The sequence below is a fragment of the Cyprinus carpio genome, chromosome B25, assembly GCF_018340385.1.
Source record: "Cyprinus carpio isolate SPL01 chromosome B25, ASM1834038v1, whole genome shotgun sequence".
NCBI classification, from domain to species: Eukaryota; Metazoa; Chordata; class Actinopteri; order Cypriniformes; family Cyprinidae; genus Cyprinus; species Cyprinus carpio.
The window spans coordinates 19,582,929-19,604,935 of NC_056621.1; the positions used below are offsets into that span (position 1 = coordinate 19,582,929).

At 36.0% G+C, this 22,007-nt stretch overlaps 2 protein-coding genes across 3 annotated transcripts; both read left to right on the forward strand.

The window, feature by feature from the left end:
- Positions 1-40: 40 nt before the first annotated feature.
- On the forward strand, positions 41-1,387 carry LOC109070810. Of its 2 annotated transcripts, XM_042753393.1 has the most exons (4): positions 41-169; positions 297-418; positions 573-696; positions 827-961. In XM_042753393.1, exons 1-4 carry the CDS (start codon positions 65-67, stop codon positions 851-853), a joined length of 378 nt encoding a protein of 125 aa, XP_042609327.1. In that variant the 5' UTR covers positions 41-64; the 3' UTR covers positions 854-961. The 2 variants fall into 2 exon arrangements, with proteins under 2 accessions (XP_042609327.1, XP_042609326.1); XM_042753392.1 differs by having other exon boundaries at positions 573-1,387.
- Positions 1,388-2,574: 1,187 nt separating this feature from the next.
- On the forward strand, positions 2,575-21,982 carry LOC109070801 (FYVE, RhoGEF and PH domain-containing protein 6-like). The gene is made up of 22 exons (XM_042753350.1): positions 2,575-3,202; positions 4,690-6,216; positions 6,264-6,549; positions 8,331-8,430; positions 8,632-8,693; positions 8,813-8,843; positions 9,657-9,808; positions 11,013-11,169; positions 11,376-11,463; positions 14,571-14,621; positions 14,710-14,768; positions 14,870-14,941; positions 15,024-15,092; positions 16,050-16,133; positions 16,283-16,362; positions 16,897-16,999; positions 17,105-17,251; positions 19,377-19,485; positions 19,593-19,693; positions 20,873-21,001; positions 21,466-21,608; positions 21,686-21,982. The coding sequence occupies exons 1-22, from the start codon at positions 3,190-3,192 to the stop codon at positions 21,720-21,722; spliced, it is 3,600 nt and encodes a 1,199-aa protein (XP_042609284.1). The 5' UTR covers positions 2,575-3,189; the 3' UTR covers positions 21,723-21,982.
- The last annotated feature ends 25 nt before the right edge of the window (positions 21,983-22,007 follow it).

The window sequence follows — 22,007 nt, forward strand, 5'->3', positions numbered from 1 at the left end:
GAAGCACAAAAGTTAAACACTAATCGACTTAGTAAATGATAAACTTACATTAGGGTCTTTATATATGCTTCATTTCCCCCGATCATCAGCACTGTCAGAAGATAAACAACTGCACTTCATCTCTGAAATCAAAAGCTATTTCCTCCTCATAATTCAAGCAGCCACAATGGTAAGCTTCATTCAAATTCAATGAGTAAACTTACTTTTCTACTCTTAAACACTCTGGTTCTTCAGATCATCTCCTGGATGAACTCAACTTAAGTTTTGTGCTGAAATGGGTGATGTTTTCACTTTAGGCGTCTGGGGTACTGCTGAGGCATCTCGTCATCATCCTCTGTCTGCTTCATCTGCATGTTCAAAGCATTGAGGGTGTGAACACTGTCTGCCTTGATAAAATGACCCAGTATTTTTATAAACAGTAGGTACATTTGTGCTTAAAGTTGTTGAATGTATAAATATATTCAGTTTTGAATAAGTAGAGTGCATGTAAACTTGTCAAAATGCACATGGAACAAAGAAAATGCAATGTTTCCTGAGAATTATGATAACCTATGCTATTTTATGTCTTCCAGTGTCCAGCCAAAGCAAGGGAAAAAAGATTTGCAGTATGCACTTGCAATCGCTGTCCACCAGGATCAGTGTACAAATGAACAATCTGATATCCAGACAGAGTTCAGCTTGACAGATGCTGCAAATGTGAGAAATCTTCTCATTGGGAAACAGAAATGTGAACTCTGCACATCATCAAAAAATGTTATTGCGTCACGACCAATTAAAAAAAAAAAAGAAGAAGAACACTCTGAGCATGTTCTGCTCTATCCTGTAGGTACCTCTCTCATGGACAACCTTCTAGAAGAGAAATCCAGCGCGGACTGTGTAGTGTTCTTTTCGTACAACTCACCTTGTGTGAAAACATGCCTTCAGAGTGACGACAATATTATGGAAGGCCTTAGAAATTGGATAAATAAAAGAAAAGCCAAAATGAATGCTTTTGTCTTCCAAGATGTCTGGCAGAATGACAAGCGCAGCGTTCTCGAGGAGGAATTTAAAAGAATTAATGCAATAGTGCCTCTTTATCGGTGTGCGAGAACCGCCGATGTGATGAAGTGTCAGAAATGTGTGGAGAATAATGTTGTGGATTCCTTCTGTCTGCCTGATAAAAATCCAGTCCTTTTCCTCTTCCAGGAAATGTTTACATCAGCGTTCCAACTATGGAGTGTCGTTAGTGAACTCTTTTTGCCCATCACACTCAGTGGGCAATGAAATCATAATTATCACACAACACATGCAATCTGTGCCTAAAAAAAAGTATTTGATCATGTACTCCCATAATGTGTACTGTAGGCATTCTGTAAAAAAACAATAAATTCTGCTCATGCATATGTAACACTCGTGTCACTCTCAGACTGAGGTATGCTGGACCAGTATCTAGGTTCAGAGGAGCAGTAATGAAAATCACACAGACCTGCTGGCTTATACTGACAAAAAGTGAGCAATTGTAAAATGTCACTTAAGCGTCAAGTTTTCTGAGGAGGGGTGAGCAAATCACAGTATTTCTAATATTTACATTAACATGAAACACATTTTACACAGTTTTGTTCATGCAACAATATGTGAGTTTGTTTCTGCCTCGTTTTTATGGAGTAGTACAGCGCTGTTTGTCTTTGCTGGCTTAAACTACATATCAAAACACTGGGATTCAACATTTATATTTTTGGATGGTACAAAGAGAACGCATTTTGTTTATTATATTTTATAATATGCATTTTTTTTCTATATTGTGAATTGAAAAATGTATAGCACACAAACTTTAGTGCATGTAAATAAATGCCAGCCTTTTGACCCTCGCTGAAACTCACATTGCATTTCTCAATCACTAGAGTGCGCCACTGTATAATTTGGGTATGTAACGTAGTTTTTCTGAGTATAAGAAACACACATAAAGACAGTCACCATATATTGGCATAATAATGCAACCTGAAAAATCACTGGAAAAAAAACTGTTAAGTTTAAGTTACAGTTTGTTTCAAAGTCCCAATGTGCACACTATCCATCCTAAATTCTATGTGATATTAGTCTTTACTATTTAAGGCTTTACTATTTAGGGTGGATAGTATGCACATGGGACGCAAGGTCTGATTCAAACAATTCAGATTCATTCAGTGACTCCGAACTTTTTAAACGGTTCACCAAACAGATTCATTATGTGGGGATCGATGCTGCATCTATTTGTGTAGTACAAAAAAGGGCGGTTATATTAGCGGCATTCAAAACGATACAGCCATGATTTAACCAGTTGCTAAAATATAGAGGTCCACCTCTAAATGCCCCACTGAACGCCATAGCGTTCTGCATTTAGGCCTTTAATTTGTGGTTTCAGAACACCATGCATCCGCATGCTCTAAACGACCCACATAAAACCATATCTAGATACACATTACAAACATTCACTTTCCTTGTCGGTTATTGATCGGCTCATTACGAATTAAACATGTCCGAGGCAGTTCAATGAATCACGAGTTGCTGATTCACTGAATCTTTCAGACCGCTTGCGGTTTGTGAATCTGATTCAAAAAATCGATTCGTTCACAAATCGAGTATTGCTCATTGGGGCGCATGTGGAGATCCATACAAAATGGAAACACGGAGTTTGGGATTCATTGGAATCCAATTTATCGCTAAATATTTCTCACACTTAGCCAACATATTATATGCACAACTATATTGAGGCTAGATTTTGAGGGGACTGAAAGATAGCCTAATGTTGACATTTAGCCTCCACAAATGTGATTGAAAACGTCTTGTGAGTAGATTTAATCGATGCTCATCAGTAACAGATTTATTTCCTTTTACCGACATACATTTAGCACAGAAATAGATGGAGTTTTATTTTCTCTTTGTATTAACGCCAATATGGGACTTTTAGCTTTAAAGCAGTAATAACTCAGGCGCACAATGGAAGGGATTACTAAAACCTGAATTACACACAAAGGCACGTGTAGCCCGCCCTCCCTGAGCCTTTTAAAGAATTTAATCACAGTCTTTCCTCATTAAACTGGACTGAAACATCGCCTTGGATTGTGTGTTAAACTTCTAGAAAACATGCGCCTGGAAACACAAACGCACAGCGGAGTTTTACTGGTGGTCACATAAATATCATGAATAACGTTAAGTGAATATTGTTGGACGATGAAGAGAGCAGGTGAGGTTTTTTTTATTATTATTAATTTTTTTCTTCTTCACATAATGCACACAAAGTCACAACTACAACCATTTTAATTATACAATAAGCTGATGCGATATTTAAAAGACGTGTCATTTAAAAGACAAACGTGAAAAGGATATCACCTGAGTTATTTTATGCTTGTTTGAATCCACTTTTAAAAGGAAAGTCAAAGATAAGAGAAAATAACTAGGCTAGTTGTCACGCGGAGGCAAAACGCCTTCAAGCATATCTACCCGAGAAATAAATAATTACTTCCATTGAAGCTGGGGATTTTCCAAGTACAGTACATTCTTGCAGTGTAGTAGTGATCAATGTAGAAACTGAAATGACAGCATCTTAAAGCTGCCTGTTGGAACAACTTTCTGTTTTGGGTTTAGATAGACTCCAAGCCTATTTAATGTTTAGCTAATGTAACACTTAATGGCATTTTTCTAATTTTATGAGTTAACGACTTAAAGAATATTTAGATATAATATTTAAAAAAAAAAATGTTTTTTTTTGGGGGGGGGGGGGTACCACATTACAAGTAACAGAAAATATGTATTCAGATTACTTTTTTATTTTTAAACGCATTACTTTTAAATTTGCAATGAAATATCTGAGTTACTTTTTCAAATAAGTAACGCAAGGCACTTCTTTCAGCTTGATGCTTATTCTTTTCACTATTGCTGTGAAAGGGCCCTTACAGATAGCCCTTCCAAAATAGAACTTTTGGATTTTTGTAAAAATAAAATAATAAAAATAATAAAATAAGCAAGCCTAGACCTAACTTGCATTACTTTTCATAAAAAGTAACCAAGTAACGCAATTAGTTACTTTTTCATGGAGTATCACAATATTGTAATGCACTAATTTTAAAAGTAACTTTCCCCCAGCACTGCTAAAATGTAACATGTTTGTGAATGTTTCAGGTGTGAAAAAAAAAAAAAAATATGCTAATGATTTTTACATAGATTTTCTGATTGTTTTTTGCTGCATATATGCAGTTGTTTGTTCTTGCTGAGGTCAAATTGACCCCTAAAAGCATCATCATTACACTCCTGGATAAAAGTCATATTTCAAAAAAGTATATTCTTTCTTTGTGGTGAAACTTATGTTAAATCTTTTACTAGATTTTAATATAGAGAAAATTATTATTATTATTATCCTTTTCATTCCACAAAGGGCTCTTTATAGTGGAAAAGGCTTCTTCAGATTTTTCTTTTTTTTTCCCTTCTCAATAAGAAATAAAACAAAAGGTTGATTTCAGTGAAATATTCTTTGTGGAACCAAAATTGGTTCTTCTGTGGCATCTCTGCAAAAGCTTCCCTTTGAATCATTCATTTTAAATACTGTAGTGTAGAATATGTAAAATGTACTATAACACAAACAGCAAAATATGTTTTGAATAAGCTAACTGTGTTTCAGCCAAAGAGTTCTTTCCTTGTTCATATTTCTCTATGTGCTTTTCGTTTTCCTCTCAGCTGGTGATCAGAAACCACCTTTGGCACCACAACTGAAGGTTCTCCCAGCACCGATGCAAACAGAACATCCACCTGCTTCAAAGCTGTGTGTTTACCAGCCTTCCTCACCAGCTGTTAAATGCAAAGTTAAGCCTGATGTGGCACCAAAACCATGCCTCTCCAAACTCCCCCCTCCAGCTTTCAATCCGAAATGCCTCACATCCAAGGTTGGCCATCAACCTGTGTCACAACAAACGTCTGACATCACAAAGAACGTTGGTGCTTTAAATGTCAGAAATGAAGCGCACACTGGGAACAACAAGCCGGAGTGGGATTACATCATTCCCATCTGCGTATGCAATGACCGAAACTGTGCCGATTGCTCACCACAGGAAAAGAACCAAAATGTTCGTCAACAAAGTCCTGATAAGTATAAAGAGAGCAAAAACGAAGGACCCAGAAAGAGCCCATTAAAACCTCCATGGAGAATACCAGAAGAACAGAAGCATTTAGTGACACCTAATTTGTCGAAGTGCATCTCCGAACACAGTTCATCCAATAGTAATCATTTCCATCCAACTGAAAAACCTCGGAAAACGTCCCAGAACACAGAGCCATTGAAAGCACATCAGAGTGGTTCTGAGATGCAGTTGACCAGGAAGCACCAAAACAACAATTTCTCTAGTGTTAATTCATCTGCTGATAGCGATCCAGAACCTCTAGAATGTCAACAAGTCGTAAGTAGTGCGCAATATTATCCGTCCACTACAAAGCCACCTAAAAAAGCACCAGTAGCCACGCAGCGCAAAACTTTGAAGGAACAATCCAGCATTGTCCTTCAGGAGTCAACAGGCCTTACCAAAAAAGAGCTTACTGTCTTACCTGTTGATGTATACGATCCAGATCTCTTACGAGAAGAAAGTCTGAAGGTGAATATCAATGCTGTAAGACATTCTAGAGAGAACAAATATCCTCAGGCCTCAAGGGGTGCGAAAAGCACCCAGTGCATCAGCCAGAAGGGTGCTCCAACTCCTGCCCCACGACAGAAGACCCCTCGGATGCAACAAAATAAATCCCAGGATATTGGTGTACAGGGAACTGGAAAGAAAACACAAAATCTGGATGCAGTTGAGATTTTGGTATCAAGCAATAAAGACACAATGAAGAAGACCCAAAAACTTCGACCTGATGGCCACAGGCACAACAACATTGGGGCTACAGAGCTTTCAGTAGCTAGGCTTCCTAAAAAGACACCAGCGTCCAAATCTCCACTGAGAAACGATGGTCACATTGAAGGACATCTCCCTCTTGCAGTTGAGAAGAAGCAAGCAAGTCATGTGCCAAACAACAAGACTCTCAAGCCAAAATCCAAGTCCTTATCGTCAGCAGACACCCATAAACCCGATGGCCTCAAGAAGACCTCTTTTCTTAGGATCATGGACCTTGAACCTGGCAAAAAAGTGTCCAAGTTATCTGTCAAGAGTGGACAGGATGTCAGTCTTGCTCCGGTTATGAATGAACAGTCAGTGGACACCAATAAAAGCAAACGCAAAAAATCCACCCAAAAACCTGCTCCCATAAAACGTATACAAAAAACAATGGACTCCCAGATGCACTGAATTTGAGGCGAGCAGTGATTGGGAACATATTAGGAGTTGAGCAGAGTGTCGATGAAGATCTGGAGAATGCTGGTGAATCCGAACATGCATATGAAGATATCGCAGAATATGAAAACCTGCCTCCTTTTAGCCCTGCGAAGGCTCAGGATGCCAATAAATACCAATACCAGTCTTCAAAATATGTGGACGATGGTATTTATGAAGTCCCTGATGTGTTCCCAGAACACTGTGTAGATGCCAAAAAGCAGCGGTTTCTTGAAAGGTTAGTATGCATGGATATGAATGAAATATTGTCCAATATGTTCAGGTGTCCCGACTTGAGGACCTTTCCTGATGCCGCCCCCTTCTACACTGTCCTATACGAATAAAGTCAAAAACCGCCAAAAAATAAATAAATAAATAAATAAAATAAAAGCCCAATGCAGGTCAAGCAGTTATATTTATGTTTGAACTTATAGCCAATTTTTATTTTGTGAAAACACTGAAAGGTTTTTTTTTTGTAATTACTATTGTGATGCTTGACAACATTATAATGTACAGTATGAAATAATTTTTCATTTTTGCATGAATAATTCATGATTTTTTGATTCCTGAATTTTAATTTAAAGGGGTTTAGTGTTGCTAAAAAGAACATTACTTTGTGTATTTGGTTTGTAATGCAATGTGTTTACGTGGTTTACGGTTCAAAAAACACATTGTTGCTCTTCTATGCCTCGCCTTTCTGAAAAGCATCAATTACGACAAAGCTCATCACTCTGAAAAGCACAGTGTGCTCTGATTGGCCAGTTATCCAGTGCGTTGTGATTGGCTGAATACCTCAAGCGTGTGACGGAAATGTTACGCCTCTCACGAGATGAAAGCGGCAGCAACAATACTAAATCGAGAATAAAAGCTACGCCTTCTTTCTTTGCGTGAACATTTCGTCGGTGTTATGCAAATCTTCTCACACGGTGATGTAGACATGTGGGGGCATGTTTAAACGAGACGTTTTAGGAGGGCGTCGACGAGTCTTAACTTTAAGAAAGAATATCTCTTTGGGTTTGAGACTTTAATCCTTGCGAGCTTACCCTTTAAGTAGAATGCAGAATTGAAATTTGAATTTGAATGTAAGGTAGAATAAAATATGAACTGAAATTTAAACAAATCAGCTGTTAAAACTGTCTATAAAAGCAAAGTTTGTCAAAATAATTTTTTTTTTTTTTTCAAAAAAGGTTAAAACAAATGCTATACATAGGGATGGAGATTTGTAGTTAGTTTACATATATAATCATATTTACTAAATATTTTAGCAACATATTTGGTAAATTCATATTCCTGTCATTCAAATGCCAATTCCAATTTTCTTTGGTTTTTTATCCAGTTAGATTAAATAACTTTTTAATTGAAAAGGAGACCATTCTTTAATTATTTTGTATACATTTTTTAAAAAACAAAATAAACTAATATCACCTGATTTTAAAATAACCTAATTCTAATAACATTTTCAAATGCATTTCCACAATATCAGTAACAAAATTATTTAATTAAGGCTGGACATTAGCCATGGATAATTTGACAGATGGTCAAGTTCGGTTTAGGGCTGTCTTTCTTGTTTATACTGCAATAATTAGACACCTGCTGGCTGACAGCACCAACAAAACAAAAGGCCGATACATATATACTTAAAAAAAGTTTCGTTTGGTTTGTGACGCACCCATTCCACGTGGAATCTGAAGCATGGCCACAGCATTCTGAACAGGTGTTGCTGAATGATTTCACATTTGACCTACATTTAATTCAAACGACAGATTCTGAGTCATTCTGGCCCCTCATTTATCAACAGTGCGATGTGTGCATAATACCAACTTGTACTAAGATGTAGGAATGTGCTGAAATATAAGGACAAAATATAGAATCTTTTCTACACTACTGTTGATAAATGAGGCCCCTGGTTCTGGAGCTGTTCTGGAGGGAAGAAGGGAAATTTGGTGATGTATTCATGACAGCTCTTCAGTTCCTCTCACATTCCTTTACAATCTGAGAGGTCTTTTGATTTCCTTCCAGAAATGTGTTGGAAGAAGTGCTGGAAGTGGATGATACACATTCAGAAGATGATGAAGGCAGCTCAGAAGATGAGGATAACAGTGTCAATAGAGAAAAACAGGTACTGCATTCACATTATTAAGAAATGCTATAAAATCTTCTAACACTTTATAAGATAACACTTCAATGATCAAAAAAAAAGTTTTATATTTATGGAAATATTACAGAACAGGATATACAAAGTATATAAACACATTGTTTACTTATTTAATCAGAGCTAAATAGTTATTTTTGATGGTAATTTCATAATTTTTTTTTCTAGACTGAAGCGAAGAAGAACAAGGCTGCGCACATTGTAAATGAGATCTCGTCTTCAGAGAAAATGTAAGTCTTGTTCGCATAAATTCAATAACTTAAGTTTTATTTGCATAAATCCTTTCTTTTGATATTTATATTCTTTCTTAAAATTCTCTTAATTGTACTTTTTCTCTCTTTATTTCCAGATTTGTGAAAGTGCTGAAGCTCCTCCATGTAGTAAGTGTTCACTATGACTTGAGTTGATTTAGGCACAATCACGTTAAGTAGCAGTGGTTGCGTAATATCCCATGTAAAGCCTTGCTTATGCACCTGTTTCATGAAATGTGAGTAAATCAGTCACATGGGCTCTTTTCTAAATCTGCTTTTTAATACTTCATCTGCTTCTTATGCATTATTAGTGAAAGCAGACTGACTTGCAGTAGCATTATTGCAATGAATCTATTAGTTTCTCAGTATTTTTATCACCATTTTTTAAAACAAATAGCAGTTTGGAAGCATCAAAGTAGCAAGCTGGTTTTTTCATTCAGCTGTTAGAGTAGAGACTAACTAGTTTCATCGAACTGCTACAACAAGAGTCATATCATACATTTATATGAGCACACTTTACTGTTTGGAATCAGTAGGAGGAAGTTTTTTGGGATCGGGAAAGGTCTGCAAGCTGGGTCTCGAACTCGGGACGTCCGAAGCGCAACGGCGCTGTATGTCAGCGCGTCCCACGAGGCTATCGGCACCGACATAAAAATTTAACTTAAAAATAACTTTATAAATATATACATATACATATTTACACTCTAGGAAAAGTCTGTAAAAATAGGGCAAGATGTGCTGTTTTAACATAAAATAATTAATTATTCACGTTTTACCCGTATTTTAGGGTTAAAGGAAATATATGTAAACTTCACGGATATTTCCTTGTAAGTTACAAAGACTTTGGCCAATATCAGATCTTTTGGTGTTACTGATAGTAAAAGGTCTTTGAATAATGGTTTCATTTTCTATAATTTAATATCCCTTCCTTTTGCCCTGCAGGATTTTCGTGACGCGGTGCTGAAGGCCTCCTGTCAGGCGGGGAAACCCGTAATCGACGAGCGAGCCTTGAACCAGATCTTGTGTTATTTGCCGCAGCTGTACGAGCTCAACTGTGATCTGTTGAGAGAGCTGGAGGAACGGGTTGCTCACTGGTAATAAAAACATCAACAAACTATCCGAAAGCAACAGTCCGGCATACCTTCTTATTTATATTGAAATGCTGGGAAGTCAGTAGCTACAGTAGCTATCAATGGACAGCTTATTTATTCAGATGATATATAAATCTCAATTTCAAAATATTGCCCCTCATGACTGGTTTTATGGTTCAGGGTCACATATAAGAGTGACATTTAAAATCCAGTTTAAAATAAATGTGTCAAGTTGTAGAAATGTACTCTTTGTACTAATGTTGGCTCATATTCAAGATAAATTAAATAAAATATTCAAGAAAATATTTAATAAGTAAGTAATAAATATTACATTTAATAAGTGTGGTGTGGTGTAAACAACAACAAAAAAAATTATCATTATTTAAAAAAAAAAAAACATTTTTTACGGTAAAATGTATTTATTTATTTAAAAACAATTTCTACAGTAAATATCATGTTTACAGTCACACTACATTACATTTAACAACCTGAACTATTAAAAAAAATTAAACAAATTAAATTAAAAAAAGTCAATCTATGTATTGATTAGTTTAATAGATGCTCCAAATATAAACATCATATCATTGACCCATATAATATTTGGGGGTAATTTTATCCATCATTTTATCCAAAAAGTTTGACTAGTCACTGAAATAAACACTTCAAGAATTTAATAATAATTCTTTTAACATCTACTCACCCACTTGTCATTCCAAACTTGTCTGACTTTTTTCTGACACAAAATAAGAAACTTTAAAGAATGTGCTAGTTGCTCCTTTCCGTGAAGTTACATTGAAAAGGACTGCAGCTTTCAAGCTTCAAAAAGGAACCAAGTGCACAATAAAATATCATAGAAATAGTCTAAAGATTCTTGCACTATTTTCCTAATTCCTAAAAGCAATGTCATAACATTCTGTGAAAAACATCCTGAAATTTAACTTATTCACTGTAAATTTTGACATCTGCAGTAGCCCTTCTTGACAATTAGCAATGTTCTTTTGAGTCTAAATCAAATGAATCTGAATCTGAATGATTCGTTCACAAATTGAATTGATCTGTTTCTAGTAGAGAGCAACCAGCACATTCTGCAAAATATCATTTGTGTGTTCTACGGATGAAAGAACATCATGCAGGTTTAGAACAACATAAATGATGCCAGAGAGTATTTTTATGTGAGCTATTTATAAATGTTTCCTTGTTCAAACAGGAACGAGCATTGTGGTGTAGCGGACATATTTGTGAAGAAAGGTCCTTATTTGAAAATGTACTCCACTTATATTCGTGAGTTTGACAAGAATGTGGCCCTTCTAGAAGAGCACTGCCGGAAAAACCCAGCGTTTGCCAAAGCCGTCCGAGAGTTTGAGGTGACAGAACCACTCCGACCTGTTTGTTCAGTTCATTTCAGACAGTAGTAACCAAGATGCTCTAGTTTGTGTGAATGGCAGTCTTTGTAGTGATGTGAATGGTATATTGGGTTGATTTTTTTTCTTCTTTTTTTACATTCTTAAAAACTTCTGAAAATGTCCCTCTGGCCATAATCTGCCTTTCTCTTTCTCTCTCACTGATACAGAGCCTTCCATGCTGTGCAAACCTGGCAGTGAAACATTACATGCTGAAACCCATCCAGAGGATTCCACAGTATCAGCTGCTCCTGACCAGTGAGGATCCACTTATGAGTTCATGTCAATGTTTTTTTTTTTTTATTAAATACATTGCAGTGCTAAGTTGTTCTGAGTAGTTTTTTTAAAAACATTGCAGTTGCCTGGGTATTGTGGGTGGTTACCAGGGTGTTGCTATGTACTTGCTAAGCTGTTCTGAGCAGTGTTTTAAAACATTGCAGTTGCATGGGTATTGTGGGTGGTTGCCAGAGTGTTGCTATGCGGTTGCTAAGGTGTTAAAAGTAGTTTGTAACACATTACAGTTGCCAGGGCATGGCTGTGTGGTTGCCAAGTTGTTTTGAGTAGTGTTTAATACAGTTGCCAGGGTATTGTGGATGGTTGCTATGTGGTTTCTAAGGTGTTCTGAGTAGTTTTCTAAAACATTACGTTGCCAGGGTATTGTGGGTTGCCAGGGTTTTGCTATGCGATTGCTAAAGTGTTCTGAGTAGTTTTCTAACACATTACAGTTGCCAGGGTATTGTGGGTGGTTGCCAGGGTGTTGCTATGTGGTTTCTTAGGTGTTCTGAGTAGTTTTCTAACACATTACAGTTGCCAGGGTATTGTGGGTGGTTGCCAGGGGTTTGCTATGCGGTTGCTAAAGTGTTCTGAGTAGGTTTTAAAGACATTACAGTTGCCAGGGTATTGTGGGTGGTTGCCAGGGGTTTGCTATGTGATTTCTAAGGTGTTCTGAGTAGTTTTCTAACACATTACGTTGCCAGGGTATTGTGGGTGGTTGCCAGGGTTTTGCTATGCGGTTGCTAAAGTGTTCTGAGTAGGTTTTAAACACATTACAGCTTCCAGGGTATTGTGGGTGGTTGCCAGGGGTTTGCTATGTGATTTCTAAGGTGTTCTGAGTAGTTTTCTAACACATTACAGTTGCCAGGGTATTGTGGGTGGTTGCCAGGGTTTTTGCTATGCGGTTGCTAAAGTGTTCTGAGTAGGTTTTAAACACATTACAGCTTCCAGGGTATTGTGGGTGGTGGCCAGGGTGTTGCTATGTGATTTCTAAGGTGTTCTGAGTAGTTTTCTAACACATTACAGTTGCCAGGGTATTGTGGGTGGTTGCCAGGGTTTTGCTATGCGGTTGCTAAAGTGTTCTGAGTAGGTTTTAAACACATTACAGCTTCCAGGGTATTGTGGGTGGTTGCCAGGGTGTTGCTATGTGGTTTCTAAGGTGTTCTGAGTAGTTTACCAACACATTACAGCTTCCAGGGTATTGTGGGTGGTTGCCAGGGTGTTGCTATGTGGTTTCTAAGGTGTTCTGAGTAGTTTACCAACACATTACAGTTGCCAGGGTATTGTGGGCTGTCAGGGTGTTGCTTTGTGGTTGCTAAGGTCTTCTGAGTAGTTTTTAACACATTACAGTTTCCAGGGCATTGTGGGTGGTTGACAGGGTTTTGCTATGCAGTTGCTAAGGGTGTTAGGAGTAGGTTTTAAACACATTACAGCTTCCAGGGTATTGTGGGTGGTTGCCAGGGTGTTGCTATGTGGTTTCTAAGGTGTTCTGAGTAGTTTTCTAACACATTACAGCTTCCAGGGTATTGTGGGTGGTTGCCAGGGTGTTGCTATGTGGTTTCTAAGGTGTTCTGAGTAGTTTACCAACACATTACAGTTGCCAGGGTATTGTGGGCTGTCAGGGTGTTGCTTTGTGGTTGCTAAGGTCTTCTGAGTAGTTTTTAACACATTACAGTTTCCAGGGCATTGTGGGTGGTTGCCAGGGTTTTGCTATGCAGTTGCTAAGGTGTTAGGAGTAGGTTTTAAACACATTACAGCTTCCAGGGTATTGTGGGTGGTTGCCAGGGTGTTGCTATGTGGTTTCTAAGGTGTTCTGAGTAGTTTACCAACACATTACAGTTGCCAGGGTATTGTGGGCTGTCAAGGTGTTGCTATGCAGTTGCTAAGGTGTTAGGAGTAGTTTTTAACAAATTACATTTGCCAGGTCATTGCTGTGTGGTTGCTAAGGTGTTGTGAGTAGTTTTTAACACATTACAGGGTCAAGGGTATTGTGGATGATCGCCAGAGTATTGCTATGCTGTTTCTAGGGTGTTCTGAGTAGTTTTTAGCCATTGTGCTGCAGTTTTCAGGGTGTTTTTATGTGTTTTCTATTGCATTACAGTTTCCAGGGTATTGTGGCTGGTCGCCAGGGTGTTGCTATGCGGTTGCTAGGGTGTTCTGTGTGTTTTTAACACATTGCCGTTTCCAGAGTATTGTGTGTGGCTGCCAGTGTGTTACTATGCGGTTGCTAAGGTGTTCTGTGTTTTTTTTTTTAACACATTGCAGTTACCAGGGTATTGTGGGTGGTTGCCAGGGTGTTGCTACGTGCTTGCCAAGGTGTTCTGAGTAGTGTTTTAAAACATTACAGTTGCCAGGGTATAGTGGGTAGTTGCTAGAGTAGGTAGGGTTGCTAGGGTATGTAGAGTTGCTAGGGTATGTAGAGTTGCTAGGGTAGGTATGTTGCTAGGGTAGGGCAGTGAGAGAATTTATTCCATATGCAAGTGTGAGCTTGTGAATCAGAATTGAATCAGGAAATCTGCACTGATGCCCAGCCATACAAATTACTAAGCGCAAGAGAACAGTGGAGCTTGACAGCAAACAACACAAATAAAGACACTCACTTTCAGTGACCGTTAACATTCAGACATCTGAACACAAGAGCGACACGTTTTCAGAAGAGCAACTTTGTGTGATATGTCAGTTGCATGCATTAGTTTTACACCTAATCAGCTTTACAGAGGAAGCAGAAGTCTGAGCCACATGTTGCTGCATGTTTGTGTTGTGTAAGCAGTTCAGGCTTAATGCTGCAAAAAATGTGAACAATGTATATAATAATACACATGCACTGATTACATAAATATTCACACTAAGGATTATTCTAGCTCTTCATAATTACTTTAATCAACTTTATGAAATTGTTAGAAGCTAAAGGCACCGTTATCATGGAAAACTAACAGCACCTGCAACACATAGCTATGTTTGATGAGAGAAAAAAAGAGTGGAAATGTGATAAAAAAAAATCGAATTGTTTATTATTCAAAGTGTTATTTTTGTATAAGTATACATTTAATATATTTTTAAATATACTGTACACCTGTAATATTTTTCCTTAGGTTATCTGAACAATCTAGATGAAGAATCGCCAGACTACAAAGATGCAGAAGGTGAAAATAAATGGTCTTATTAGGCACACAATAAATCTCAATCTTCTATTATATGATATATAAACAATATCTTTATACATGTTTACAGCTGCCTTAACGATAGTAAAGGAGGTGGCTAATCATGCGAATGAAATCGTAAGGCACGAGGTAATTCAGATTCAGTTTTTTTTTTCGTTTCTAAAAGATACACACAATATCTTATGCTTTTTGTAAAATTTTGAGGAATGTGAAATGTGGTTTTTACGCAGGATAACAGCCAGAAGCTGTATGAGGTTCAGTGTCGCCTGACTGGGAATCATGTGATCGTCCAACCAGGAAGGGTACATTTACAACTGATAATTCCTGTTGAACTGTTTTAATCGTAAATGCTTGTAATATATTAATGTGTGGTTTTTTTTTTAGGTTTTATTAAAGGAAGGGATCTTGATGAAGCTCTCCAGGAAAGTGATGCAGCCTCGAATGTTCTTCTTAGTAAGTGACGGTCTTCACACTGCTCATTCGGTTTTATTAAACATGGCATGAAAACAATATTCACAATGCAGCTTCTGTATTTGTGGCTTAATTCACTCTGTTCAGTGGGCGGGGCTTAATTTTACCTGTCAGGATTTAGTTGGATGTTAGGGTATGATATTATTGATTAATATATATATATTTTCCCCTTGGTTATTTTAACTGAAAAATAGTGAAAACAATGGGAAAATGTTTGTTGTATCTTATGTTGAATCTTGGTTGAAAACTTGGTTTTGTTTGATTTCGTTGATTTTATGTTAATTTTGATTGTTAATTTTGTTAATTGTTTGTTTTGATGTTGTAGTTATTAGTTGATTTATGTTGACTTTTGTTGTTTGATTTTATGTATTTTTTTTTTTTGGTTTGTTGATTTTATGTTGACATGTTAATTTTGTTTTATATTGATTCCATGTTGACTTCTGTTGGTTCTGATTTTGTTGGCTGTTTTGTTTGTTGATTTTATGTTGACTTGTTGGTTTTGTAACATTTTTTCTTTTGTTTGATTGGTCGCTGGTTTTATTTGTTAATTTTATATTGACTTGTTAATTTTGATTATGTTGATTTGTTTATGTTGATTGTTGATTGATTTTGTTTGTTTGTTTGTTGTTAGTTCATTTTACATTGATTTTGCTGTTTGATTTTATGTTTATTGTTCATTGATTTTATGGTGACTGTTATTTTTGTTGATTTGTTTGATTTTGTTTGTTTGTTTGTGTGTTTGTTGTTTTTGTTTGCTGATGTTTATTGTTTGATTTTATGTTTGTTTGTTGATTCTTTTGTTGACTTTTGTTAGTTTTGTTTTTGTAGATTTTCCCCCATAATATTGGCCTTTTCTGACATAAAACATAAAATATCTTTTTGAGGTTTTTACATCTTTCTTGATCTAGAATAATGTATTTCTTATTTCTTCTTGAACAGTTGAATGATAGTCTTCTGTACACCTCGCCGGTAGCAACGGGTAATTTCAAACTGAACAACATACTGTCACTGGCTCAGATGAAGGTGAGATTTTTTGTTTATTTTGAAATTGTCACAGTAAAATGCAATCCTGTTTATTAAATTATTTATTTTTTTTACATGGATATTTTTACCCATTTACATACATTTCAGAATGTCTTATTATTTTCTATCATTGTCTGTATTACGCTCAGGTCAGTAAACCCAGTCAGGAGGGGTATCAGAATGAGCTGAACATCGAGAGTGTTGAACGATCTTTTATTTTATCTGCCAGGTGAGAATCTTTCCATAAAATGCTAAAATATTAAATATGTGGGTTGTGGTGCTAATTTTTATCCTATTTATTCATTAATCCTTAAAGGGACAGTTCACCCCATATTTTCTGAGCCTCATATCGCTCCAAACCTACATGACAGACTGTCTTCTGGGAAACATTAAACATATTTTGAAGAACAATTAAACATTTTTTGCCAGTACAGTGAAACTTGAAAGTCAGTCGTGTCCAAAATATAATTGAATGGACAAAAACAACCCAGACATATCAAAATCAAAATATCTTCTCTTCCACAGAAGAACGTTATTTAGATTAAAGCAGGGTGAATAAATGACAATTTTTAGTGAACTGAGAAAAAAAAAAAAAAAATATATTCAGTGTCCAAATTCTTATCATTCATCATTGACTTTTATTTCATGCCCTTTAACATGAAATCCATACAATTTGTAGTCCATGTAATCCATGTACTTGTAACTCATACAAATGAATGTGTATGTTTCTGATCGATACACTCTTGTGGCTTTATCCTCAAAGCTCTGCCGCATGTCGAGATGAGTGGCTTCAGGCCATTTCCACCGCAATTGACGATTACACCAAGAAGGAGACCACATTCACCTCAGTCAGAAACCCTGAGATGGTAAACCAACCAATTGAAATGACTGTAACGGAGTTTAAATCATAAACTTTATCATCATAATGCTTCATGTGTGCAGTTTTGTTCTCAATTTGCAATAATTTCCAGGCACCCCAAGATGTTCCAGACAGTGGGGCCCAGCTGGGATCCAAAGCCCCGATATGGATCCCAGACCTGAGGGCCACTATGTGCATGATCTGCACCTGTGAGTTCACCCTCACCTGGAGACGCCACCATTGCAGAGCCTGTGGGAAGGTGAGATGATTCCCCTTATTCCCCTATCTATCTATCGTTCTATCTATCTATCGTTCTATCTATCTATCTATCTATCTATCTATCTATCTATCTATCTATCTATCTATCTATCTATCTATCTATCTATCGTTCTATCTATCTATCTATCGTTCTATCTATCTATCTATCGTTCTATCTATCTATCTATCTATCGTTCTATCTATCTATCGTTCTATCTATCGTTCTATCTATCGTTCTATCTATCTATCTATCTATCTATCTATCTATCTATCTATCTATCTATCTATCCATCTATCGTTCTATCTATCTATCTATCTATCTATCTATCTATCTATCTATCTATCTATCTATCTATCTATCTATCTATCTATCTATCTATTCTATCTATCTATCTATCTATCTATCTATCTATCTATCTATCTATCTATCTATCTATCTATCTATCGTTCTATCGTTCTATCATTCTATCTATCTATCTATCTATCTATCTATCTATCTATCTATCTATCTATCTATCGTTCTATCTATCGTTCTATCTATCGTTCTATCTATCTATCTATCTATCTATCTATCTATCTATCTATCTATCTATCTATCTATCTATCTATCTATCTATCTATCTATCTATCTATCTATCTATCTATCTATCTATCTATCTATCTATCTATCGTTCTGTCTGTCTGTGTCTATCTATCTATCTATCTATCTATCTATCTATCTATCTATCTATCTATCTATCTATCTATCGTTCTAATCTATTTCTATCTATCTATCTATCTATCTATCTATCTATCTATCTATCTATCTATCTATCTGTCTATCTGTCTATCTATCTATCTATCTGTCTATCTATCTATCTATCTATCTATCTATCTATCTATCGTTCTGTCTGTCTGTGTCTATCTATCTATCTATCTATCGATCTATCGTTCTGTCTGTCTGTGTCTATCTATCTATCTATCTATCTATCTATCTATCTATCTATCTATCTATCTATCTATCTATCTATCGTTCTATCTATCGTTCTATCGTTCTATCTATCTATCGTTCTGTCTGTCTGTGTCTATCTATCTATCTATCTATCTATCTATCTATCTATCTATCTATCGTTCTATCTATCTATCTATCGTTCTATCTATCTATCTATCTATCTATCTATCTATCATTCTATCTTTCGTTCTATCGTTCTATCTATCTATCGTTCTGTCTGTCTGTGTCTATCTATCTATCTATCTATCTATCTATCTATCTATCTATCTATCTATCTATCTATCTATCTCTATCTATCTATCGTTCTATCTATCTATCTATCTATCTATCTATCTATCTATCTATCTATCTATCTATCTATCTATCTATCTATCGTTCTATCTATCTATCTATCTATCTATCTATCTATCTATCTATCTATCTATCTATCTATCTATCTATCTATCATCTATCTATCTATCTATCGTTCTATCTATCGTTCTATCGTTCTATCTATCTATCGTTCTATCTATCGTTCTATCTATTTATCTATCTATCTATCTATCTATCTATCTATCTATCTATCTATCTATCTATCTATCTATCTATCTATCTATCATTCTATCTATCTATCGTTCTATCTATCATTCTATCGTTCTTTCGTTCTATCCATCTATCTATCTATTGTTCCATCTATCCATCCATCAAATCTTTAAACCATAAGCTTCTAAAAAGTACAAATTTCAATGTGAAACAACTGTCTTAATCATATACAGTACATTATACAGTTTGAACTATTGATTCATATTAAAATTATTATATTCGTATTAATTAAAAATTATTTTTACCTTACATAAATTTAAGAACATTTTTAAAGATCGTAAGGAATTAATACTATTGTACTTGATAGAATCTCTAAGTTGTCATTTTAAGAATCACTAAATTGAAACTATTGTTAAAAGCTGTGTAAACGTTTTCAAAACCATTCGAAACCAACATGAACTTGGCAGATGTTTTTGTAATTTTTCAAAATGTATATATATATTTTAATTTCCACATGCACCAGATTTCTTTCAGTCTGTCTGTCAGCTAGTAATTGTTCACTGCATGATGTTTGCGTGTGCTTAAGCATGCATTCTCTTCTCTTGGCATGTAGGTTGTGTGTCAGGCCTGTTCAGCTAACAAACAGCCGCTGAAATACCTGAAGAATCACCTCGCGCGAGTTTGTGATCTCTGCTTCTCCGCTTTGCAGCAAAATAGTTCAGGTTCTTGACACAAACACACTCGCACAGAAACTGTCTGCTTGAAGCCTCTACCTATATTGATTTGCAATAAAAGCGTGTGTTTATGTGTGTGTTATTACTAATATTAGGTGACCAAGTACCCAGTAATTCACTTCTGTCACCTACTGGCAAGTCCCCCGCTGCCTTTCCCTTCAGAAAGCAGAAGAAAATACCAGCAGCCCTGAAAGAGGTGATGATGCAATGAACCGTCTTTCATATGCCACACAAAGCTGTCCGAATCTAGCCCAATATCATAAAGCCAGGTTCAGGTTTACAGTCTGTCGAGGTTTGTCTTGCTCCAGCCATTGAAGATTGTCTTGTGCTGCCTCTTGTACAGTTTGTAATATGTGACGTATGATATGTAAATCTATAATTATACGGTTTGTTTTATCAATGCAAACATTACGTCTTTTTACAAGTATTAATGGCAGGTGAAAAATGCACTCTGACCAATGTATAATTACATTTTTGTGGCTCCTGAAGCATCTGAAAAGCCTGTTTAATGAGGGCTGGTTTCCCTGAGGCGAGACGGCAGGCAGAAGAAAATGTTGGATGAGGAAAAAAATCATATATGAAGAAACGTAGGCAAATCCAGAGATTAGTTCTCACTCAAAAACAATCATTGTTTTTGTGGAAGACATTGACACTTTCATTTAAAGTGGGATTAAATTGAATATATGTGTGTTTACTGTGTATATAAATACACATGCATGCATGTATACATTTTGAAAATATTAAATAAATATATTTAATATATAAACATATTTTTCTTAAATATATACATGTATGTGTGTGTATTTATATACACATAATAAATATAGAGTACAACGGGGCTACCTAATATTCATTTCACTTTTGGTGTGAAAGGGCCTTTACATTTGCCAAAAATACAACTCTTTATTTTAAAAACAAAGAAGCTCAGCCCAGATGAGAAAAAGTAATGCAATTACTTGCTTTTTTTTAAGGGAGTAACACAATATTGTAATGCATTACTTCAAAAAAAAAAAAAAAGGAACTTTCCCCGACACTTGGTTAAATTGTTACAAACAATTTGCATTTCATATAAATACTCCAAATCCTGAGAACGTTTCCTTAAAAATATAAAGCAGCACTGTTTTATGAGATAATAATCAGAAATGGTTCTTGAGCAGGTCATGTGACACTAAAGACTGCAGTAATGATGCTCAGATCACAGCAATAAATGACATTTAAAAGTATATTCAAGCAGAATTCAGCTATTTTAAATTGCAATTAAATTTCACGATACCACTGCCTTTGCTGGATTTTTGGGTCAAATAAATGCTGCCTTGATGAGCAAAATATACTTTTCAATTTAGATTTTGTCTGTGTACATGTACATTTATTTTAGGTCTCGGCGAACACGGACGGGTCCTCGATGAGCGGCTACCTGGAGAGGACGAAGGCCAGCAGAAAACAGTGGAAACGGCTCTGGTTTGTCATCATGAACAAAGTTCTGTACACTTACGCTGCCAGTGAGGTGAGAATATATAAACGGTGTCCATCTTTAGTGTTATGCAGACTTTGAAGTCAGTTTGAGATGACCAGGAGGTCAGTGCTACTCTCATAGCTGGAGCTTCTGCTGTTTTGGAGTGATAGTATCAGTGATGGTGACTGGAGGGTCTAGTAACCAAGCAGAAATAGCCATTGATGTGTAAATGAGAGCAATCATGTGTTAATGTGTTCGGGTTTCTGTCATCAAACACAACACACGAGAGAGCAGGTCTTCAGTTTCGTTTTTTGAGGTTTTTATAGTATCATTTTTTGTTCTCTTCAAAAGATAAAGGTAAATTTTAATTTATTTTTAATTTAAGGTTTTTCTTAATTTTTTTTTTTTTAGCAGTACAAATTATGCATTATGCATTATGTAACCAGGCATATTTTATACACTAGTATAAGTTATTTATATAGCATTTTTACACTGCTTTTATTTATCGTATCCAGGACGTTGCAGCTTTGGAAAGCCAGCCTCTTTTGGGATTTTCTGTCCGAACAGAGCAACCCGAATCTTCCCTGCATTTTAAACTTTATCACAAAGACACTGTGTACTACGTCTTCAGAGCGAGTGACAGCCAGATCTGTGACAGGTCAGTGTTATATAAAAGACATCTAAAACCCTTCATGTTTTTGCCGTTTAAATGTCACAATCATATTTTTCTCCTAGATGGATTGAAGCGATCCGGGAGGCCACGGTCCTCTAAATCCTCGTCTTGAGACGTTTCCAGATCTGACCATCGTACAGAAGACACACACATACATTAAAACCCATTCAAATGAAGGCACACCACATTTGCGTGCTACCAAGTTGTTTTAAGTGTTGTGAATTGAATGTTTTTAGTTATGAAATGCTTCTCCATAACATATCTGATCATGCATTTGCATTATATATACGACACATCCTTTTATTATGCTGTTATATGCTTTACGGCAAATACTCTGTAGGTTGAATTTAATAAATGTATTTTTATACAATTTCATTTCAACAT